Raw genomic sequence first — 23,786 nt, forward strand, 5'->3', positions numbered from 1 at the left:
CTTGCCTGGGCCTCTTCTGTCTTTGATTGATAATCCCCTGCACATTCGAACACTGTTATTAACTTGCCACAACTGGCACCTTTATCACTTTGTTCTTTGAATAAAAACAGCTTAACCCAAGTCCCAGTAAAAATGTTCATTCAGGCTGATTTTAAGAAATATATTCTGCTCCCTTGGACTTAAATGGAATAGTAGGAGAAGAGTCCACTGGTCTGTTACCAGGTTTCTGAACTACACCTGGCAGCCTAACGTAGTCAACAGCAGGGAGTGAATCACATCTGCTCTGTGTGCTAACCAGGTCTGAGTAGGTGGTTTGCATTGGCATCTAATTATGTTTTTGATTAGTACTCTCTTCTCCTGACTTTTGGTACCAAACCCTCATACACCTCATTATCCCTATCCCATCTGCCACTCATCCCAAAAGGCCTTGCTTACATCCCACAATCAATCATTCTTTCTATTACCTTAGCGGAGAACAGCCTGAGGTGCAGCAGGTCCCAGCCATGATTACAGTTTCACCAGTTCAATATTGTTTACTGAATGGCCTGTAAAACACGGTGAATATAATGTGTGTTGCTGCAGTTGGAAGGCTTATGTACCACTTTGCCTAGAACCAAGGAACTTTCCTTGTGCCCAATACACCAGTGGCAGAGATGACCAGCCAGTCATTGCATTGAGATGAAGAATAGTATCTCCCAAAAGGCAATACCAAACATATGTTTCTCAGGCTTTTACAAAGCACTTTTTGAGTTTCTGTTAGAGCTTAATTTTTCCAAGACATATTCTGTGTAAATCAGTCTTCGGTGATAAACAGAATTTATTGAACTATCGGGTGCTATTAATGCTCATTAGAATGTTACCACCTCAGATTAATGCTTCATTGAATTTCTTTTTTTCTGGTGTAAGTATCCCTTTTCTCCTTTAGCACAATGATAATTATAAAGAAGAAAATGTACTAAGTGCATTTCTCCCATCATTGATATTTTACATTTATTTCCTCAGCAAATAATTTGTCACGAGGAAGTAATGTGCATCCCTGGGCACTGCTTGCAGGCACTTAATTCTTTGATTCAAATGAAACTTTAAAATGTGATCTCCGTGATGTGATGTCTAAAGAAACGTGTCAAAGCAGTGTTCACACAGAAAACTTGACTGTGGCTAGAAATCATGGCTGTGCTTTGAGGGAAACAAAATACATCACAGAGGTAGGAATGCATTTTTACAAGCTACTGTTTGTACACAGCAGAGGCCAGGTCTACTCTCTGTGTCTCATTTCCTCTTCTAATTCCTTATCCCTGCACTCCCCGATGTCTGATCCTGCCTACTTCAGTGACTGGGGGTCACTGCAGATGCGTGCACAGGGTTCTGTTTTGGGATCTGGCCTCTGCCACCTTCTCCAGATGCAAGCTTCCCCCTCATACCTGTTACTCCAGCAAATCCAAGCTATTCTCCTTTCCCCACTTGCACTAGGTCCTTTCCCAAGTCTGTGCTTGCATGCATCCCATTTTTCTCTGGTATTTTTCAAATTTTACTTTGGCACCTGGAGAACATGTTGGCACTACCATTTGTCAGGTGTTTAACTTTGTGCATTTCCTCATGTGAATGGGAGCATGGGACCAGCATCGTGAGGAAGGACTGGGGTTGCACTTGCAGAGTGTGTCAGAGCCCACAAAGTCACTCAGTAGAAACATCAGGAGATGTTAGCGTTATTTTTTAGTTATTACTGTGATCACCATTCCTCAAAATTGAGCACTGGTTTTACCTCTGCTGAGAAGCTTTCCCTTACTTCCCCATCCCAAAGACAGAGTAAATTACTTCCTTGTACTGTGTGCTTACTTCTTCATTGCCCTTCTTAAATGTTTTCCTTGTCATTAATGTGGGACATGATTTGTTATAATGTTGCTGGGCAATGATGCTGTTAGTATAGAAAAATGGGCATGAGAATGGTTCAAGGAGTTCCCATAGCTCATATTTTATGGGCCTTCTGCAATGTACAGTTAGGATACAACCATTAGCAATAAATGGATAACTTGGGTTCGTTTCATTTTCTGTGTTTTATCACCATATGAACAAATAGTTATTGAGTGCTTACTATAAGTCAAGCATGACAATAAGTATTATAATTACCCTGTTTGTTCATCAGGGTGATCAAATGTGGTTATTATTCTCATGTGACACATGAAGAAACTAAAAGCCTAAGGTGATAGAGCTAGTGATAGACCACCTACTCCCAAAGTCTGAGCTCTTAGCTCAGGAACACTCTGCTCTGATCTGTCGGGTCTCATTTGCCTCTGAGACTCTTTAATGTGTAAATATATTTGATAAGTTTTCTCTTCTAATGCAATTCCAGGTATTCCTTCCAAGATGAGGAAGACATGTTCATGGTGGTGGACCTCCTGCTGGGTGGAGACCTGCGTTATCACCTGCAGCAGAATGTCCGCTTCAAGGAAGAAACAGTGAAGCTCTTCATCTGTGAGCTGGTCATGGCCCTGGACTACCTGCAGAGCCAGCGCATCATTCACAGGTCAGTCAAGTCCAAGGAGACCGCCATGAACGTAATGCAAGGAGAGAATCCACAACTGGCTAATTCAGTAAATTCTTGTTGAACATGACATTTAATCCTCATTAATTCTTGCAGCAGTACCCTGAGGTAGGTTGATTGTCCTCATTTTGTAGATTTTTTAAAAGACTGAACACCTACAGCTTAATTTGCCCAAGGTCACAGTAAACAACAAGATCACAATCAATGAATTTTGGTAGTATTTTATAACTAAGCTTAGACAAAGAGGAGAAAAGGTGGCATATAGAAACCTAATAAATATTCAATAAATAATTAAATGGAGGTTGCACATGTAGGGAAAGAAATAGAATGAAAAGAAAGAAAGTTCTTTGGAAAAAAATTTGAGTCTTTCTAATATTCGTTGTCCTGTGGTCTATATTAAATTAATCCCTAATGTATGTACTGCAAATGGAGGTAGAGAAAGCAATAGCAATGTCTTCTGCATTTAGAGTATTTGTAGTAAATAAAGACATACAAATAACATAAGAATCCATAAAGCTATAGAGATAATAGACAGAAAAGGATAATACTTTATAGTAAAGAAATTTGTAGTTTTAATGATGATTTTATATATAGTATCTAATTTGATCTCTGAAATAACCTGAGATAAATGATCAGAGCAAGTACAATTAGACTAGAATTACATATGAAAAAATCATGGCTTGTCTACATTAAATTATCACCCAGATTACGTATAAGAATTGTAAGCATATCAAACATCAAAACATCTACTAATCAACATTAAAACAACTACTGCTTACTGGTTGACGACTTACTATGTGCCAGGCACTCCTAGGTACTTTATGTACATTAGTTTATTAAATCCTGAAAACTCAGCAAAGATTCCCCATTTCATTATAATATTCCCATTACACAGATAAACAAACTGTCTCAAAGATTTGCCAAGGACAAACAGCTAATAAATAGTGTAGCCAGGATTTAAACCTAGATCTCTCTGACCTCAAAGTCAGAATTCTATGATACCAATTCACATTACTTACACATGTGAAATATATGCATTGATTATACATCATTAAATGAAAAATCAGTACATATGACTCTGCTGCTGTCATCTCTCATCCTTGAAGAATTTGCTGAGATTTTAAGTACAGTTATGTCTCAATTAGTAAAATGTTGGCTAGATAAAATATTTGACCACCATCAGTTGCCATTGACCTCTAATTTATTTTTTTAAACCTTTATTTATATTCTATTTTTTTATATATAGAGATGAGGTTTCACCATGTTGTGCAGTCCGGTCTCCAACTTTTGACCTCAAGTGGTCCTCCTGCTTCAGCCTCCCAAAATGCTGGGATTACAGGAGTGAGCCACTGTACTCAGCCTATAATTTATCTTGATGAGTACAGAGCCTATAGATGAAGATGAAGCATCAGAATTTATAGATTCTCTGTGCAGGTACCACAGGCCAGTTCTTTTATTTATTTTTATTTTTATTTTGTTCGGCCTTGGCCCTCTACATTTAGTTTTTATTTAACGTTCCTTCTTTGGAAGGGCCTGTTTGTATTGGAAATGTGCTCTTCAGGCACCAGATAATGAAAGCAGACCAGTTAATCACATAGGATCTCAGAAGTGAATTTGCACACCTGGTGTTTTTTCAATAACTAGAAATCCTGTTCTCAAGAACTCATCTTCCCATACTGATTTACTGGTCCCTCATAACTCTTTCTGAGGAGAAACTCTTCATACTTGTTAGTCTATGGAGTCCCTCTCAAAACTTTCATGCTCATTCATTTTCCCAAAAATTGCCAACCACAGCCTATCTTGGTTGTGACATCACAGATATCAGAAAGAAGGCAGTGACCTTGAGAAACCAGCATGGCCTGAGAGCCTTTTCACTCTCTCTCCTTTTCCTGTTTGAAATTGGGTTCTGTCCCTTCTGTCTTTAGGCTTCATGTTCTTGGTCATCAAAAGACCAGTTCTGTGAGCATTTTCGCCATGTGTTTACAACTGTGTTCCAAGAGGAATTCAGGAGGGAAAACCTACAAAAAATCTTGATACAATTTTTCCCCAAGGAGCTTACTAACACCAAATACTGTTTTTCTGTTCTTTCCCTCTCTTTTTCTCTCATCATCATCATCATTTTGCCACTTAAATCATAAACCAAGGATTAACTTTCTGGATTTTTGCCCTTCAATCACGCCCACAGTTATTACTTAGTTCTCGTCCTCAGAAGGGCCTTCTTGTACTGAAATGTCTCCTCACCATGGTAAATGTATGGAAGGCAAACAGGATGACATTTTGAGTGCAGTGTTAAGTTGAGATGACATCCTTCTGGCATCAAAGACTATTCAGGTGCATTTCTGTAGCCTCTATGCACCTCTCCCCCCACCTCCCAGATGTTATATTTTACAGGCTCTCATACCCTTTTGTACCTCTTCTGAGGAGTTGTGACATTTTGGTGTGTAATTAATTCATTTGTCTTCTTTACAAAATTGTGAACTCTGCATGTTTTGCTTTTCATTGTATAATCAGTATGTGAAAAAAAAATATGAGCCACATGAATGACTGATTGACCAGAAGTTCAGGCTTACAAACAGGAAAGATTAAAATATAAGATATTAAATCCAAAGGTCTCAGACCTACTTGTACCTTGGTCTTTACATTAATCATGTAATTTATCATCCAAACCAAGATACTCTGAGAGATAAAGGGGATGCTATTAATATTAATAATGGCACTGGGAAGAGTCAAAAGCCATCAATAATCTAGGCAATTCAGGACCTATGTCAACATCATTAAGGCTTTTCAAGGCAGTATTTTCTGGTTTTTTATTTTTTTTTTGTAGAGAAAGGGTCTCCCTATATTACCTAGGCTGGCCTTGAACTCCTGGGCTGAAGCAATCCTCCTGCCTCAGCCTCCCAAAACTCTGGGATTACAGATGTGAGCCACCATGCCCAGCTTCAAATAGACGTTTTAATTCTGACAGTGTTCTGATTAACCAGGATTTTCTGCTCTCAGAATACCAGATATCAATTTGAAATGGTGTCAAATAGCTTTTTAAAAAATGTACATGGTAAAAAAAAAAAAGCAGTGATCCCCTTGTCTAAGAAATATAAATGATAATAATTCTAGCATTCTGAGACTAGGGTTCCTGGGCCAGAGAATGCAAAAAGCAATACAGAAGAGATGTAGGCTTCTGAATACTGTGATTCTTTTTAAAATCTCCTTCTTCAAAAGAATCAGCATGATTCATGTTGTATTTGACTTCAAGATAACAAAACACCTTTTAGTTACTTAGAAAGATTAGATTGTAAAATACATGCTGAGTTCCTACAAATTAAAAGTGAGAATGAAAAAAAGCATCAGTGAAAGTACAGTAGATCTCCCGGACAAGGAGAGGCCATCTGCATAAAACTGAAGATATAAAACACGTGACTTCCTACTTTTACATTAAAATCTACATTTTGCCTTTGGACATGGTAGAAGATTCAAAATTACCCATAAACAGTCAGCAATACATGGAAGTAGGAGCAGCAGTAGGCTGCTGTTTGCTTAGGGCTTCCTGGGTACCAGGCTGCCTGCTAAGCACTTGTTATGAGTTATTTCAGTCTTCCCATAGCTCCAGGAGGTTGATGGTGCTTTGTCCCCATTTCACCGTCAATGAAACTCTGGTTCTGAAAAATTACTTGCCCGTGGTTGCATGGCTAGTAAGTGGGGAAAGCATCATGTTTAGGAAATGCAGAGCTCTTCACCACTCTCCAGCCTGCAGATGTTCAGCGTGGCTGCAGCTCTGAGGAGAGCACAGGACACGTATGCATGGCCACCTGCCCCAGGCACCTACAGACGGAAGTAGCACATGTGGAACAGACAGACAGAGAACAGCCTAAAACTGGAAGCTAAATTGTGTGAGAAAGACAAGTACTTCAGAGAAGATGGTGTGGAGTCACAAAACAAGTTTCATGAGAGCTCATACAGAGAACAGCCTAAAACTGGAAGCTAAATTGTGTGAGAAAGACAAGTACTTCAGAGAAGGTGGTTTGGAGTAAGAAAACAAGTTTCATGAGCGCTCTGAGGATGTAAAGGGGACTTTTAACAGCCAAAGCACACAGGAAGTCTAGCCTAGCAAGAGGAGTTCAATGGATGAAAGTCTCCACTTTTCCCCGAGTTAACATAGAAGGGGCTCTTTTTAAAATTCTGTTTTCACTTCAGCTTTTCTGCCAGAAATGTCTAGTGTAGTGATGTTTTTTAAAAAAACTGTAAGATCTGTTTCTGCCATACATCCCCATTAAGACATAAATGGAGTTTTATTTTGTGGATGTTTAAAAATCCATAGACTTGAACTTTTGGTCGTTTCTCAAATATGTAGAATATTCAGCTAGTTCTCTTCAATTTCAGAATCTTTCTTTTCTATAGTTGTTAAAGACACAGGGTTGCATAATAACCATTAGGTTTAAATTGCGCAATTAGACAACTTTCTTATTAGTCAAGAAGTCAAACTTTTTGTGTGAGTACAGCTTTAGTTTCCAAAGAATGGCCAGTTTGAAGTATAATACTCTCTTTTGCTTACTTGAAATCTGCAAATAAATGCTTTAAATTATGGACAAAGTGATTATTTGCTTTTATTTAAAAAAATAAGGAAAATAAAACTCATTACAATCTCTTCTACAGGGTTGGTACTATTCTATGTGTTGATTGCCACAGCCTCTCCACTGAACATTCTGGTGGAAAGTAATTATTTAATATTATATTCCAAAGACAAATTTCTGTTTACTCCCTTGTCAGATCTTAAAGAAGCCTCAATTATGAATTTAAACTAATGAGATGGATTGTATGGGACAATTAAATAGTAAGTCATCTTGGGTCAAAATGCCATTTGAGTGGATGGTTGATTGTTTTCCCCTCTGGGAATTACCCCCCACTATAATGAGGTTATAACTCACTGTTTTCTAAATTTTTATAGGAATGAGATAAAAATCTAATTAGAGCAATTGGTGCCAGTAATTGTAGTACTACAGAGAGAGCTGCAAACATTTCATTTCCTACTGAGTACCGAAATGTTGAAGAGAAATAAAAGAAAATGTATGACTGTCTAGAAAAACACAGGATGGTAGTACTTTTATTTATCACCTTTGCTTTCTTTTCTGTACTCATTGGAACCAATAACTGATTCCAGATTCATTTTAGGGACTGTATAAGATGTAGATAGAAATTATTTCTCACACCTGACCTCTTGGGCTGGAGTAGCTGCTTAGTAGCTGCTTATGAGAAGTTCCTATCATTCTTCTAGAAATCAGTAACTTGACAGTGAAGAAAAGAATCTTAGGAATAATGCTTCTAGTCCAAGTATTTATTCAAAATTTATTCCTTGAGTACCTATTTGCCAGTGTTCTGAATGCCAGGCTCCCATGGGGAACAAGACAATCCCCCGTCATGTGAAGTTGTTAATATCATAGTGTGAAAAATAGTCAAGTAAACACTTCAACATTAATATCAAAAGGCTTTTAAATGTTGTGGCATGTGCCATAAAGAATGAAAGCTGTTATGTGCATATCCCGAGCTATGCATGTGTGCCTGCATGCATGTGCACGCGCGCGCGCACACACACACACACACACACACACACACACACACACAGAGTATGCTTAGCTGCATCTTCCCAATGCTCATGGTTATATCTCTAATTGTAGCCTCTGGACCATGATATTCTATATAAAAAGCTGTTTCCCTCTCCTATACTTAAGCCCTCATAGGTGGATACTACACCTCACTTATGTTTTAATCTCCAGCAACTTGCACTGGGTCTAAACCAGAGTGCTTGCTGGAAAATTCAATGACTGAACAAATGAATGAGGACAGTATGTACATGTAACCACTGGGAGAGTGCAGAAGGTAAAGGTTGCTGTGGAGGATGTCGTCTTCAGCAAGTTCTCAATTTATTCCACACATTCCTCTGTGCACCCACAGCATGTGGGGTTCTGAGCTACCTTTCCACTATGCTGGATTAGTTTTGTATGCTGTGTAACCAATTCCCACAGACCCAGTGACCAGAAAGAACATACCTTTATCAGCTCACAGTTTCTTTGGGTCAGGTGTCTGAGCACAGTCTAGTTGGATTCTCGGCACAGCTGCCATTAAGGTGCCAGCCAGAACTGGGTTCTCTTCTGGAGGCTGAACTGGGCAAGCATCCACTTCCAAGTCCAGTCAGAATGCTGGCAGAAGGTATTTCCTTGTGGCTGTAGGACTCATGGTGGCTACTTTCTTCAAATTTAACAAGGAGAAGAATACTGTAGAGTGAGTTGGCTAGCAAGACAACAGAGTACATATACTTGAATAATGATGTATAACATTGTAACATAACTCAGTCACAGAAGTGAGACCATCACATCTGCCATGTAATGTCAGTTAGAAACAAACCATGGAACCAGCCCATGCTGAGGGGCTGGAAATTATGCAAGGGGTGTGAACACCAAAAGCTGGGAATCCTGGGGTCACCGTACAGTCTGTTCACCACATTTCCTCTAAAGAAGTTGCACTGCATCACAGTTCGATACCAATTTCTTCTATGACCTTAAATATAGCCCTGAACTTCTCTGTCAAGGAAGAAGTGAGGAGGTTTCAACAGGTGATCAGAAATGATTCTTTTATATTTAAGACTCTAGGATGATTTCCTCTCTGCCCTGATAGGCTGCTGCTCTTCCAAGTATGACCTCCTCATTGTTCCTCTGCTCTACCACACACTCGTTCCCCTTCCAGAAGGCTGCCCAACTGTAGTGACCTGTCTAGAGAGGCTGTGATAGTGACTTGTGATAAATGGCTATGAGCACCTTTACCAGTCAATGTCTTGTTTGCAATTCGGTTGTGGGCCAAAATTATGTTTGTTTTAACTGAGGTCTTTAGTTTATTTCAGGCAGAGATCTGGGCTGGAATGTCACCTTTGTGTCTAATTCTCACACACTGTACTATCTTAGCAGTCACACTTTAGTTTCTTGAGATGATAATTTATAGGAAAAAATAAGAACTTTCTGCAGCTAGTCATTGTAGTCAATGGTCGCTGAGTGACAGGTAAGCTCCTAATAAATAAATTCGCCAACACGGTGACACCTCAGGTTTCTGAAGCGTGTGGGAATGAGTCATCTGGAGAGTTGTTTTTCTAATTCCTAGAAGTATTTATTTCTTTCAGCTCATCAGAGTTTTTTAACCATTTAATTTATACTCCAAAGTGCCTATGTCACTTTTTTAATGACTTAACAGGAGCTATCACTTATTGCTTATACCAAGAACTGGGTACTGTGCTAATTGGCAGGTTCCACACACCACCTAACTTCATAATCAACAATGCTCTGAGGGGAATAAGCAACATGCCATTATACAGTCAGTATATGGGGACCAGAATCAAATGTAGAATTACCGTCTTCAAAGGCCCGGTTCTAAATATAGATGCCCTTACTTTCACTCTTGTAATAATAAGATATCCTCAAGATCAGATGAGCTGTTCAGTGTTGTTTACCCAATGGCATAAAACTTCACCTTAGATACATATTTTAGTGGGTAGGTACTATATGTTAAATTGTGCTCCCTCAAAAAGATTTGTTGAATTCCTAACCTCCAGTGCCTCAGACTGTGATCTTTTTTGGAAAGAGGGTTTTTACCCAGATAGTCAAGTTAGAATGAGGCCACTAGTGTAGGCCCTAATCCAGTATGACTGGTGTCCTTATGAAAAGAGGAACTTTGGACACAGAGGAACGTACATAGAGTGAAGATGATGTGGATGTAGAGAGGCACAGGGAGGATGACAGGTGAAGATGGGGGATTGATGTGATGGGTCCATCAGCCAAGGAATGCTGGAGATTGACAGCAAACCCATAGAAGCTGCAAGATACCTGGGAGGAGTTTCCTTGAGAGGTTTCAGAAGAAGCATGGGCCCTGCTGGCATCTTGATTTTGGACTTTCTACCTCCAGAACTGTGAGAAAATAAATTTCTGTGTTCTTCAAGCCACTGTTTGTCATACTTTGTGACAGCAGCTCTAACAAATGAATGTAGTAAATACATTTTTATTGTTTTCTTTGCTGCTAATATTTTCATCTTTGCTTCTCTAGTAGGTGCTACTCAGAGCACCTTCTGTCCTCACTCCTAACATGCCGCTTACAATACATTATGGGATAGAAGACCAAGTGGCAAAACTTGTTAGTATTGTTTGTGAAATTAAAGTAATCCAAGAGAATATTCAGTAAGTCAAGTCCAATGGCTTTAGTATATGGTAACCTATTTTAATGTTGCCAGAGACTATCTTTGCTTACTTTTGTATTTCAGGTTTGGGAAGATATTTTCAGCATCTGTGGCTTTTTTATACCATTTCTCTTGCTCAAGGTGTTTTGTTTTGCTTTTATATATCTATTAGGAAAGTTAAATCTTTTCCATTTTACCAAAGCTCCATGTCCAGTATGAGAAAACTTAAAGTCTAAAAATTATGTGATTACTTACATTGTGTGTGTTCTGTTTGATACTGGCTTTCTTTCAGTGTGTTGATAATAGTTTCTGTTTGTTGCAGTGGAATAATAGACTTTGGTTTTAGGCTATCATCTGTGGGCATTAAGAAAATGCCCTTTCTTTTTGTTTTGGTAAATCTTCTTTTCAGTAGACCACAAGCCCTTGCAAATGTTCTCTTTTTCTAACTCTCATAGCAGAAGGGCCACTTGAGCCTCAAAACAAAACGGCAGTGCAGTAATGAGGGTATTAGGTTGATGTGTTCTATTCAGCACCTGCTCCCGAGCTACCGAATAATGAATGAGCATGAATTACACATTGTGAAAACAGGAGAATCTGCCTTCTTTGTGTTGTAGGCATCAAGCAGTTTCAAAAGGGCTTTGCAATTGTGTTTCTCACACAAAGCCACCCATTTGTGAAAACCCATGTGAAAAGGCAAAGAGAACTGCTTGTGTACAGGTTAACATTTAACTAGACAGGCAGAGCTTTTAATAATTTCTATAAGGTTAAGGGTTTCGTTAATATGCAACCTGTGATTTGGTCCAAGTTCAATTTCACTTTGCCCAGAATACATTATAATATAAAGCTTAAGCTTTATTCTTTCAGGTTTAGTTATTTAACACGTAACATTGATCAGTTATGCATGTTGGACACAAAGCTCTGAAAAGAGCTTTGACGTATAAAACTATGGTTTTAGTCCTCTTAGAGCTATGACGTTTGGTAGGTTAGGTGAAATAGACACATTTTTGACTTACAATATTTTCAGCTTACAATGGGTTTATCAGGGCGTAACCCATTGTAAGTTGGGGAGCATCTGTACAATGGTACAGATATATATATAATGCATACAGTTTTATATCCTTTTAAGATATAATATGAAGATATTTTATTTGCTCAAACCTTGTTATGCAGTTTTTCACTGTAATATTCACATGTTGACAGTGAGGCTATTTGCATAGTGTTTATCACCAGCAATGGACAGCAGCATTTGAGTTATATAGTAGCTCTGCCAGTTACAAGACGGGCAACTTGGGCAAGACACTCAGCATCTCTCAACCTCATTTGTTTTATCCATAAAATGAAGATAGCTATACATACTTCACAGGCTGTGGTGAGGATATATTCTAATGAATATACAGTCTTACATAAAAACATTCAATACATTCTAGCTACTCATGTATATTAATTTATGATATCCATTTGCTTTGAGTTATCTTCTTTGCAATAAGCTGTGGGAAAAACTTACTGTTCCTTCTCATACTCCAGGATACATCATCACCCAAATCATTATACATTCTTATATAATGCAAACATTAAGAAAGAATAATCATCTCACTAAAAAGCAGAGTGTGGTATGTTAGCGAGATTAAGAGGCTTTGGAATAGTTACATCAGGGATCAATTTGTGAGCTGTATGACTTTAGGCAAATTAATAAACTGAATTTCTTTAAATTTTGTTAAATAGGTATAATAGCATTATATATAAGAAAGCAGGAAAAATATGAGCAGCTCCTGTGATAATGCCTGTAAAATCAGGAGTGCTTAATAAATGGAAGCCACACTGTGGTTTTCCAGATAATTGTGAAACAACTATGGGCCATTACAAAGCCATAGGAAATTAGAAGTGAGGAGTAATTTGGAGGTTGGCAAGCCCTACCTTCATCTAAAGGCAGAATTTCTTCTGCAGTCTCCCTAACAAGGAATCATCATACCTCAGGGATGGGATAGTCACTACCACATAAAGTAGTTCATTTTCAGACATGCGTAATCATTAGAACGTTCTTCTGTTGGTTCACAAATAGCCTTATGTCTCTGTTGCTGCCTGTTGGAGTTTTACTAAGTGTGCAGTCAGGCAGAGCTTCCACTCAGTAACCACCCACTAGTACTGTTGTACTGGTAATTTATGGACGGCGGCCATTCTTACTGGTCCATGTCCCATTCTGATTTGTGTTTGTGCCATTTTTAAGTGTTTGGAATATTAACCCTGATATCAGATAAACATGGAGTCTTGACTTTTTCCATAGTAGTGAGTAACAGTGGAATAGTAACATCAGATTTGTGTGCCACTGTGGTCCCATCTATGAAATAGGGATAATAATTGTATGTGGTTCATAAAGTTGTTTGAGGATAGTGTGGAATAAAGTATAAAAAGGGCTTAGCTTGGTTTCTCAAATACTGCAATAAATGAAATCTGTCATCATGATGCTGTCACAATGGTTCAATAATTGAAAACATTGATTCATCATTTAACATCCTCAGCTTATCAGTTTCTCACTATCTAGCTCTTCTTACACTGGACACTTCCTAAGTATTCGTTTGATGTTTTCTGGAAGTTAGTTGAACAATTACTGTGTGCCAGATACTACACAGTAGTCCCCCTTGATGCATGAGGGATACATTCAAGACCCCCAGTGGATGCCTGAAACTGCAGATATTTCCAAACCCATGTATACTATGTTTTTTCCCTTTTGTACATACCTGTGATAAAATGTGATTCATAGAGTAAGAGCTGAACAATAACTAATAATACAATTATAACAATACGCTGGAGTAAAAGCATGTGAATGCAATCCCTCTCTCAAAGCATCTGATTGTACCATACTTACCTGTTTTTGGACCACAGTTGACTGTGGGTAACAAAGCAAAACTGCAGATAAGGGGGGAATACTATACTACGAGTTTTACATGTGCCATTTAACTAAATCATTACAACTCTATAAAGTAGATATGATTATTGTCCTCAGTTACAGATGTGGAAGGCTGAGTCTCAGAAAGTTTTATTACTGACGTGGTTTTGCTTTCAACAGAAAACCTCATAATGGTTTAAACAATAAAGAGATTTATTATCTTATAAAATCAGAAAACCCAGATGTGTGCTGGACTTGGAGGGTATCTTGATTGAACAACTCAAGAGTATCACCAATTAACTGGTTTTTTTTTCATTCTCTTCTCTCCTTTCCATGTGGTCACTTCATCCTCAGCCTTTTCCTCCATGTGATTGCAAGAAAGCTGCCTGCTGTCCAGGGCTGCATGCTAAATTCTTTAAATCTAAAGAATCATACTCCTTCTCAAAACTTTCCCCAGGACAGCAAGGAAGCTTTTTCCTCAGAAGCCCACAGCGTAACTCTTTCTGATACTCAGTGGCTTAAATTGGGTCATCAGCCCATCCCTGAACCAATAACAGGGCCTGTGGGATGGGATAACTCTTACTTAGACCTGACTCACATAATCCTTCCCTACAGTCAGGGTGGAGTAGGTTTCCCAAAGCACACAGAATACAGTGTGTGTGTGTGTGTGCGCGTGAATCTGTGTGTTACAGGGAAGTGAAAATACCCAATTGAAAATTGAAATGATTAAGAGAATGAAGAATGCATATTAGAAAGGCAACCAAAATGACCATTAGTAAGCTGCACAGTCAAGATTTGAACCTCAGCCATTTGACCACAGAATTCATACTCTTAAACCTCTACTATCTACTGCTTCCCAAATCAACCTAGAAATCCTTGGGGTTGGATAGGACCATTTGTGTCTGAGACTATTACCAACATTACTAAGTACTATACTAATATACTCATGCAACCTAAAGCATATATATATATATGTGAAGAGTGTATATATACACATATACACATATATACATACACACTCATACACTACACACAGTATAGCCTATACAGGGCTCATGTTTAATCTACATACACTGGTCTGGTCATATCAGTTGTATTTCAGTGTATGGGCTGATGAAGAGCTCATGCCTGAACTTTCCTGCTACTCCAGCCCCTTTTCCAATCTCCCCCTCATTCCCCACCTGCTCCCTCCCTTGACCCAGAAACTGAAGTGCTAACTCCTGGCCCAGGAGAGGTCCTTCAGGGCACTGCTCCGAGCTTCCATCACCATCCCTTCTGATGACTGATGACTGTGTTGTTCTAGTTGTTAAATATTTTGTCTATCACCTCTGGTTATTTGTAAGTATATATACTTACATGGAATACTATATATGCCCACTATACTTCAGTAAACTTTAGTATGCTAAGCTCTAGAGAGTTTAGATCATTTGTCCAAGATTACATAATGAGTGACTGGGATTACAACCAAAGATTGTCAGGTACAATCTTAGGAGGATGATACCTAGTAGTCTTTAATCATCTAACCCTGACAGCTTTTCACTTCTGCCCCTGTTCCAAACTGGTTTTCCTTATAATTTTCCCTCACTCCCTCTTAACATAGGTCTGTTTTTTGAGACCAATAGCCCATGTGTGCACCTTAAATAATATGTTACAGAATTATATGTATAGTATTTTTCCCCTCTCCAGAACTTGACAATGGCCCAATCTAAGAGACTGTTATGTGGCAAAGAATTAAATACAAACTATGGACCATCAGAAGGCCATGGGACACTGAAGGAGTTGATTTTGGCTTGGATATACCAATTTCCTTGTTTGCTATTTTCATGTACATGTACCCAGTATAGGATTGCAGGGTGAGCAACTTGACTCCAGGGGAGGCCCAACGAAGGGATGTAATTACCCTCTTAACTCCGCTAATGTCTTGTAAAGTCATTCAAGTGAGAACAGCAGATATATCAATTCCTCCTTGGATACTGCCACAGGAGCATTGTATTTCCACTCTGCTATTTATAGTTCTCACAGCTGGAATCAGCTGGTTCAGCAAGACATGGCTCTTTTTGTTTTATCAAACCAAGATGCAATGAAGAATTTCCAAAGTATGCATCTTAGAATTTCCCTTTATCACTCCCAAAATTCCATAGTCCCTCTGAAATCATAGGCTCATAACAGGCATAAATCACTTCTTATTTATTACTCTTACTCTAATACATACTCATACACTTACTAGAAAGTCAAGTTTCTTAGTTGGCCAATGGTAAATATGGCACATCTGGCACACAGTGTTTGTTTGGGTTGTTTTTGGGGTGGGGATTAGTTGTTTTGTGTTTTGTTTTGTTTTCTCTTCTCTTCTTAGGGGAAAAAAGACATGCAGGGCTTAGTATTCCAAGAATTTGAGAAACCAGGGAGCCAGGATTCATTCATTTTTATGACAAATAGTTACTCGAGCACCTACTTTATTCTTGGGTACCTTTATGAGTCCAGGAGCTGCTGCATTGAACAATACAGAAAAGAAGTCATGTAAGTTCACTTAGAACTTACATGCTAGTGGGGACTGGGGGTTGAGAGAATGAAGCATTCTTACAAAGAACATTAAAAGTGAACTATGGGTAGGAATTGAGGATATGAGAGTTTTGATGTATAAAGAAAAAGTGACAAGGTCAATAATTGGTGGTCTTAGTGTGACAGATATGCCAGTTTGGAAATTGTATTGGATAAATGCTAGTCAGGGGCTAGGCTGTAGTTATGACAAGGGAATGATTAAGGAAGTGAGAATAAGGAAACTATTGGTGTAGGGTGGATGAAAAGATTCTTGGAGGCAAGTCAAGGAACTGAGAGGCCAGGGTGTTGGATGGAGCATTCATGTAGACACTGAAGTCACCAAGAATGATAAATAACTAGAAGGAATTCATCATTAGCTATCTGCTTATGATATTGATGTGTTTTGGCTGTGTCCCCATCCAAATCTCATCTAGAATCATAGCTCCCATAATCTCCATTTGTCATAGGAAGAATGCAGTGGGAGTTAATTGAGTCATGGGGGTGGGTTTTTCCAATGCTGTTCTTGTGATAGTGGGTGAGTCTCAAGAGAAATGATGGTTTTATAATGGGCAATTCCCCTGCACATGGTCTCTTGCCTGCCACCACGTAAGAGGTGCATTTGCTCCTCCGTCACCTTCTGCCATGATTGTGAGGGCTCCCCAGTCATGTGGAACTGTGAATTCATTAAACCTCTTTTTCATTATAAATTACCCAGTCTTAAGTATGTCTTTAGTAGCAGTGTGAGAATAGACTAATAAAGTCAGTTGGTATGAGGAGTGGGGCACTGCTGTAAAGATACCCAAAAATGTGGAAGCGACTTTGGAACTGGGTAACAGGCAGGGGTTGGAACAGTTTGGAGGCTCAGAAGAAGATAGGAAAATGTGGGAAAGTGTGGAACTTTCTAGAGACTTGTTGAATGGCTTTGACCAAAATGCTGATAGTGATATGAATGAAAAAGTCCAGGCTGAGGTGGCCTCATGTGGAGATGAGGAACTTACTGGGAACTAGAGCAAAAGTGATTCTTGCTATGCTTTAGCAAAGAGACTGGTGACATTTTTTCCCTGCCATAGAGATCTGTGTAACTTTGAACTTGAGAGAGATTATTTAGGGTATCTGGTGGAAGACATTTCTAAACAGCAAAACTTTCAAGAGGTGACCTGGGTTCTCTTAAAAGCATTTAGTTTTATTCATTCATAAAGATATGGTTTGGAATTAGAACTTAGGTTTAAAAGAAAAGCAGAGAATAAAAGTTCAGAAAATTTGTAGCCTGATGATGGAATACAAAAGAGAAACCTATTTTCTGAGAGGAAATTCAAACTAGCTGCAGAAATTTGTATCAGTAACGAGGAGCAAAATGTTAATTGCCAAAACAATGAGGAAAATGTCTCCAGGGCCTGTCAGAGGTAGCCCCTCCTATCACAAAGCCCTGAGTCCTGGGAGGAAAACTGGTTTCATGGGCTGGGCCCAGGGCCTTGCTACTTTATGTAGTCTCAGGACTTGCTGCCCTGCATCCCAGCTGTTTCTAAAGGGGCCAACATACAGTTCAGACCATTGCTTCAGAGAGTGCAAGCCCCAAGCCTTGGTGGCTTACACATGGTGTTGGGCCTGTGGATGCACAGAAGTTAAGAATTGAGGTTTGGGAACCTCTGTCTGGATTTCAGAGGATGTATGAAAATGCCTGGATGTCCAGGCAGAGGTGTGCTACATGGGCAGAGCCCTTATGGAGAACCTCTGCTAGGGCAGTGTGGAAGGGAAATGTAGGGTGGGAACCCACACACAGAGTCCCTAATGGGACACTGCCTAGTGGAGCTGTGAGAAGAAGGCCACCATCCTCCAGACCCCAGAATGGTAGATCCACCAACAGTTTCCACCATGTGCCTGGAAAAGCTGTAGACATCTAAAGCCAGCCAGTGAAAGCGGCCAGGAAGGGGGTTATACCCTGGAAAGCCACAGAGGTGGAGTTGCCCAAGGTTGTGGGAGCCCAGATCTTACATCAGTGTGACCTGGAGGTAAGACATGGAGTCAAAGAAGATTATTTTGGAGCTTTAAGATTATACAGCCCTGCTGGATTTCAGACTTCTATGAGACCTGTAGCCCCTTTGTTTTGGCCAATTCCTCTTATTTGAAATGAGTGTATTTACCCAATGCCTGTAACCCCACTGTATCTAAGAAGTAACTAACTTGTTTTTGATTTTACAGGCTCATAGATAAAAGGGACTTGCCTTATCTTAAATGAGACATTTTACTGTGGACTTTTGAGTTAATGCTGAAATGAGTTAAGACTTTGGGGATTTCCCAGAACTGAGGATTTTAGACCACATAGATAGCGCATTTAGACTCCGCATTTTAGACCATATAGGTAGCGTCCAGACATTGCCAAGGCATTTGTCGTGGTGCTGGTGAGACTGTCTTTTAGCATGCTCATGTATTATAATTAGTATATAATGAGCAGTGAGGATGACCAGAGATCACTTTTGTCACCATCTTGGTTTTAGCCAGCTTCTTTACTGCATCTTATTTCTATCAGCAGGGTCTTTGTGACTTGTACCTTGCAAAACTAGTCCTGCTGATGACTAAATTCCTATCTCACCTATTCAAGATGGAGTTACTCTGGTCTGAATGCCCCTGACAAGAGAATCCACACTGTTCAAATCTCCCCAGTTGATTCTGAAGCATATCCAGGCTTATTATCCACTAAGTTAAAATATATTATAGACTACTTTCAATGAAAGAAACATATTGTAAGTTATTTCATATTTATTTTTACTTGAGAAGACTGAAAAGGTAAAGAAGTGGTGCTAAAATTTAAAACTAGAAAATCTCAACTTGCTCTAGTAGGAATTTTAATAGAGCACACTAAGTTTCTTTTCATTTTCTCTCTCCTGGTATATGAATAAACAACCTTCCATACTGCAATTTACCCTGTAGTGAATTAGATGTTACCCTGTTATGTTTTGGAGAAACTATATAGTTAGAATCTAAGCTTAGGTAATTTATTTTTATGTTTACAAATCCACTTTCTCTTATACATTTTTCTTATATTTTTCTTATATTCTTTCTCTGAATTTGCAGTAAAAATACCCCTTTCCCATTCTATGTCATTGTTCTTTATGAAGCTTTCTCATCCTCTCCATCCCAAGGGAACTATGTCTGATTTATCTCTAGGTTTTCTGTATCTTACTACAGTGACTTACCAAAGTAGGTAAATATCTGATGAATAAATGAATACAAGATTTAATTAAGAAGTATCACATTAAACTAATTGTTCCCTCTCTGATCTCCGTGTTATTAAGTTTCAAAGTAGTTTCTGGGAAAAGTAGTTAACACAATGATGTATGGATTCAATAAATAAGAAAAATGGTGCTCAGGGATTTAACAGAAAACTCATAAAATGTCAAATCCACAGCAATTAATTTCTCCCAGTAAGTCCTCATAAATTCAGGCCAAGAAATTTTATACTGATCTTGCCTCACTCAACTCTCAACCATCCTTGGTAGGGCTCCTCTGGGCCTCTTTCTCACCTGGCAAACAGTACCTGATGCTCACTGGATGTAGATCTGAAGAGGTGGAAAGAGCCAAACACCTGGTTTATCTCTAGCTTTATGCTGCAGAGAGTATCTGATGGTGTGCCACAGTGCTCTGTATATACTGTTAGGATCAGCCTTCTTGAGTGCACTGGAATTTCTCTGGGTGTCATTAAGTTCTTCATTTACTGACCATGAGGCACTGGGATAGAATATGATATTAATCAAGAAACCATCCCTGACATCATGGTCCACTTGGAAAACTTGCAGAGATTAGAAAAATTTTTTGAGTCGGGATTTTGCTTTGTTGCCCAGGCTGGAGTGCAGTGTCTATTCAAGACACAATCATAGTGCAATGCGCCTCAAACTCCTCGGCTCAGGTGATACTCCCTCCTCCACCTCCTGAGTGGCTGGGACTATAGGTACACACCACTGTCCCTGGCCAGAATTTTTTTTTAGGATGTTATAAGACCTATAGTTATTTAATTATTATTCCTAGGGTAGTTAGTGAAAAGATTTGGACCAGTCTTTTACACACTGATGTACAGCAAGATAGCTATAGTTAGTAACATTGCATTATATACTGGAAATTCGCTAAATCAAAGTATCATGTTGGCCACTTTAAACACACAATTTTTATTTTAAAATGACTGAAAAAATAGCAAAGTAAAAAAAAAATCCATAGGAGAGCACAAAACCCACCTTCTTCCAATGAAGGGAGTAGTCTGATGGTTAATACTTGGAGGATAGAATGATAGAGTTTGCAAAGCCTTGGTGAATATTATAGTAAGGAGCACTCCTGAATCAAAGAATCACATTGTACTTTATAATAGCCCTCACTTTTCCACTCTCAGATTTTTACTGCCTTTCCCTAATGTACCATTAAAGCCCTTCAGCCTAAATTCATGGACTCCATTAGGGAAGAAATTCTGAAACTGGTTTTGGGAACACATTTTCAGCCTAGTCAAATGGCTTTCATGCTGCTAGAATAATAATACCTTAATCTTTGACAGACCAAGTCTGTCAGCTTACTCTTTACTTAAAAATATTAATAAGTAACAAGTCCCATTATCAATAAACAGAACCAAGTGTGTGATAAAGTGTGATAAATGTTATGGTGGAAGAAGTATCCCGTGTGGTCAGAATATATGGGGTTAGGGGGAATTTGACCCAGAATTGAAAAATCAGGAAGGCTTCCTGCAGGAAGTGGCATCTGAGCTGTGGGGTTAAGGGTGAAGCTGTGTTGTCTGAGTGCACTCAGTGAGAGGACTCTAATTCAGGCAAAGTAACAGCAGGTGTGGATGTGAGGAGGCAAAGGGAGACAGGGGGTGGTTGTATAACTACATTATCAATCATGTTTTTCCCATGTATAGTCTTTAAGTTCACATCATCTGTGTAATTCTAGAGTTACATAAGAAAATGATGCTTAATGCTACTAATGTTACTTTATGGCACTGTAAATGCTTTATATGATCCGATGGACCAATATCTACATGCTTAGATACAATATGCTATAGGAAGTTTAGAGTCTGAGTTTTTGAATGAGAGATGCCTTGGTTCAGAGCCCAGTTCTTCCATTTACTAGCTCCGTGACCTTGGGTTAAGCTTCAGTTTTCTGATTTAGAAATTGGGTATTTTCTGTTTCATAAATTTACCATGAGAATTGAATGAGAAGATGAGTATTGAGAAGCTAGTACATTGTTTCAACTCTAGTTGGCTTTCTTGAGCATTTTCTTGCCCCTACCCCTTAGTTCTGTTTGTTTTATTGTGAGCAACTTTCTTTTTTCTTTTTACTCCTCTAGGGATATGAAGCCTGACAATATTTTACTTGATGAACATGGTAAGTGAGTGATTTGTTTCTAATCAAGTACATGACATGCATGTAGAAAAGTTGATTATTCCCAGCAGAGGGGTATTACACATGAAAAAGGTATTTTCCTCTATTCAGTTGAGCTCTACCTACAAACTCCTCATAGACAATATGGGGGAACTTTATTACTTATGGCAGGTTATAGTACAACAATACACCCTTAAATCACATTGAATTTACCTAATGAGAAAATCCTATTCTACTCCATTTTCTTCCACTACTATATTTCTTCAAGAAAACCATCACAATTTTTTAGTGTTTTTTGACCTTAATATAACACACAATCACGTATTTTTTTATAATGATACAGAAGGCCTCAAGCTGAGAGCAACTGGCCAGCAATAGCATCTACCTAGACATTCATGACATTATTTTGTTCTCATTGCATCTACTTTTTATTATTATTATTATACTTTAAGTTCTAGGGTACATGTGCACAACGTGCAGGTTTGTTACATATGTATACATGTACCATGTTGGTGTGCTGCACCCATTAACTCATCATTTACATAACGTGTATCTCCTAATGCTATCCCTCCCTGCTCCCCCACCCCATGACAGGCCCAGGTGTAAGATGTTCCCCTTCCTGTGTCCAAGTGTTCTCATCGTTCAGTTCCCACCTATGAGTGAGAACAACTGCATCTACTTTTCTGCATTCCTTCTTATAAAAGGCAAATTGGTTTTACATTTGCAAATTGATTTTTACATTTACTTTGCTATCACAGAAGAATACTTACATCTTAGGGTCATTGTAAAGACTGACCTAATACATGTAAAGTACTTGATGCAGTGACTGTCACGAAGAAATCACTCAATAAAAGTCTAATATTGGTACAATTTTTGTGAGGTGGTCGTGGCTTTCTCCCCTTGGAAAGGAAGCTGGAACTGCTTCATCTTGTTTTATGTGGTTTTGTCTATGCCGGCACATGACCAATATGTACCAATGTATATCAGAAGAAATAGCAAGTTTTCTCGTTAAAAATTTTAGTTTGCGAAAAACCAGGTAAAGAAAAACATAAAAACGATAAAAGTATATGTGTTATCCAGATTTGTGATATAGGGATATGGCAATAATCAAGATGGTGATAAGTGAATGCTGAATTTCAAGAACTACTGATTATACCCTCTAGAATAACCTTTTGCCCGCAGTGATTAAATGTGTATAATTTCTTCCTAATATTGATTTTTGTGTATATTTAGATTTATTAGAACATCAGGGAAATTCTGTAGGACACACAGACTGTATGTTATAAATGTTAACAGTGTCAATAAGCTCTTTGTTATGTCTTTAGAAGGCTGCTAGATGAGGAGAGTCCTAAATCTTAAAAGCTCCTTATTCAATTTTTACAAAAAGGATTTGCAAGTGGAACTGAAACTCCAAGTACCATCTATTTCTCATTATTTATTTACCTAGTTTTGAGCCTGATTTGCCTGATCCCACCTGTGCTCAGGGGGCTAAGAAACACTGGTATATGACCTCTAATTTCAAAGCTCAGTGTCATTACTTATTTATGGACTGTCCAAAAAGATTTTTTCCACTTTCTTCCGATGCCTTATTTCTCCCTTACCTTTACTGCTTCTGACATTTGAAAACAGAGTCTCTGATTCTCAGAAATGTAAGCAATGGTGAGATTTAGCATGAAGGTGACTTTCTTTAAAATACCAGCTATTCAGAGCTAGGTATAGTGGCAGGCACCTGTAGTACCAGTCACTTGGGAGGCTGAGGCAGGAGGATCCCTTGAGCCCAGGAGTTTGAATCCAGCCTGGGCAGCACAGAGAGACTCTGTCTCTTGCTGGGGGGAAAAAACCATTACCACTAGCTTCTTTTCTAGCCTAGAGAGGCCACCTTTGTGGAACTTAGGGAAAAGTGCTCCCTCTGCCCGCCACAGCTTCCCGACAGCACATGGCCTACCAAGGAGAACCCAAGTTAGGATTTAGTCCTCACTTGCTCCCTCAGCTGGGTGCCTTTGTGCATGATTTCTGCTGTTCCACCATTTATAGAGGCCCTGAATGGAGGCATGTAGGTCCTATCAATCCAACACTTTCCAAGCTTTATCCTCCATTCAGAGAACAGTGTTTTCACCCCAGGTCTCATCCATGGCTTCATCTTATTTCTATCATTAAGACATCCTGTTCTCCTTCAGTAAACTTCTTCCTCCTCATTTTCTTGGCGACTTGGTCATTGCAGATGATGAAAAACCTGAAGAAATCAATTAATCTTG

At 38.9% G+C, this 23,786-nt stretch overlaps 1 protein-coding gene across 1 annotated transcript in view; it reads left to right on the forward strand.

The window, feature by feature from the left end:
- STK32A (serine/threonine kinase 32A) overlaps window positions 1-23,786 on the forward strand; it is an 83,882-nt gene that overhangs the window by 16,908 nt on the left and 43,188 nt on the right. The window contains exons 2-3 of the mRNA XM_025389423.1: window positions 2,351-2,524; window positions 21,497-21,534. Coding sequence (XP_025245208.1) covers window positions 2,351-2,524; window positions 21,497-21,534 — 212 coding nt within the window. The remainder of the gene's footprint in view (window positions 1-2,350; window positions 2,525-21,496; window positions 21,535-23,786) is intronic.

This window comes from Theropithecus gelada, chromosome 6 (genome assembly GCF_003255815.1).
Source record: "Theropithecus gelada isolate Dixy chromosome 6, Tgel_1.0, whole genome shotgun sequence".
Taxonomy (NCBI): Eukaryota; Metazoa; Chordata; class Mammalia; order Primates; family Cercopithecidae; genus Theropithecus; species Theropithecus gelada.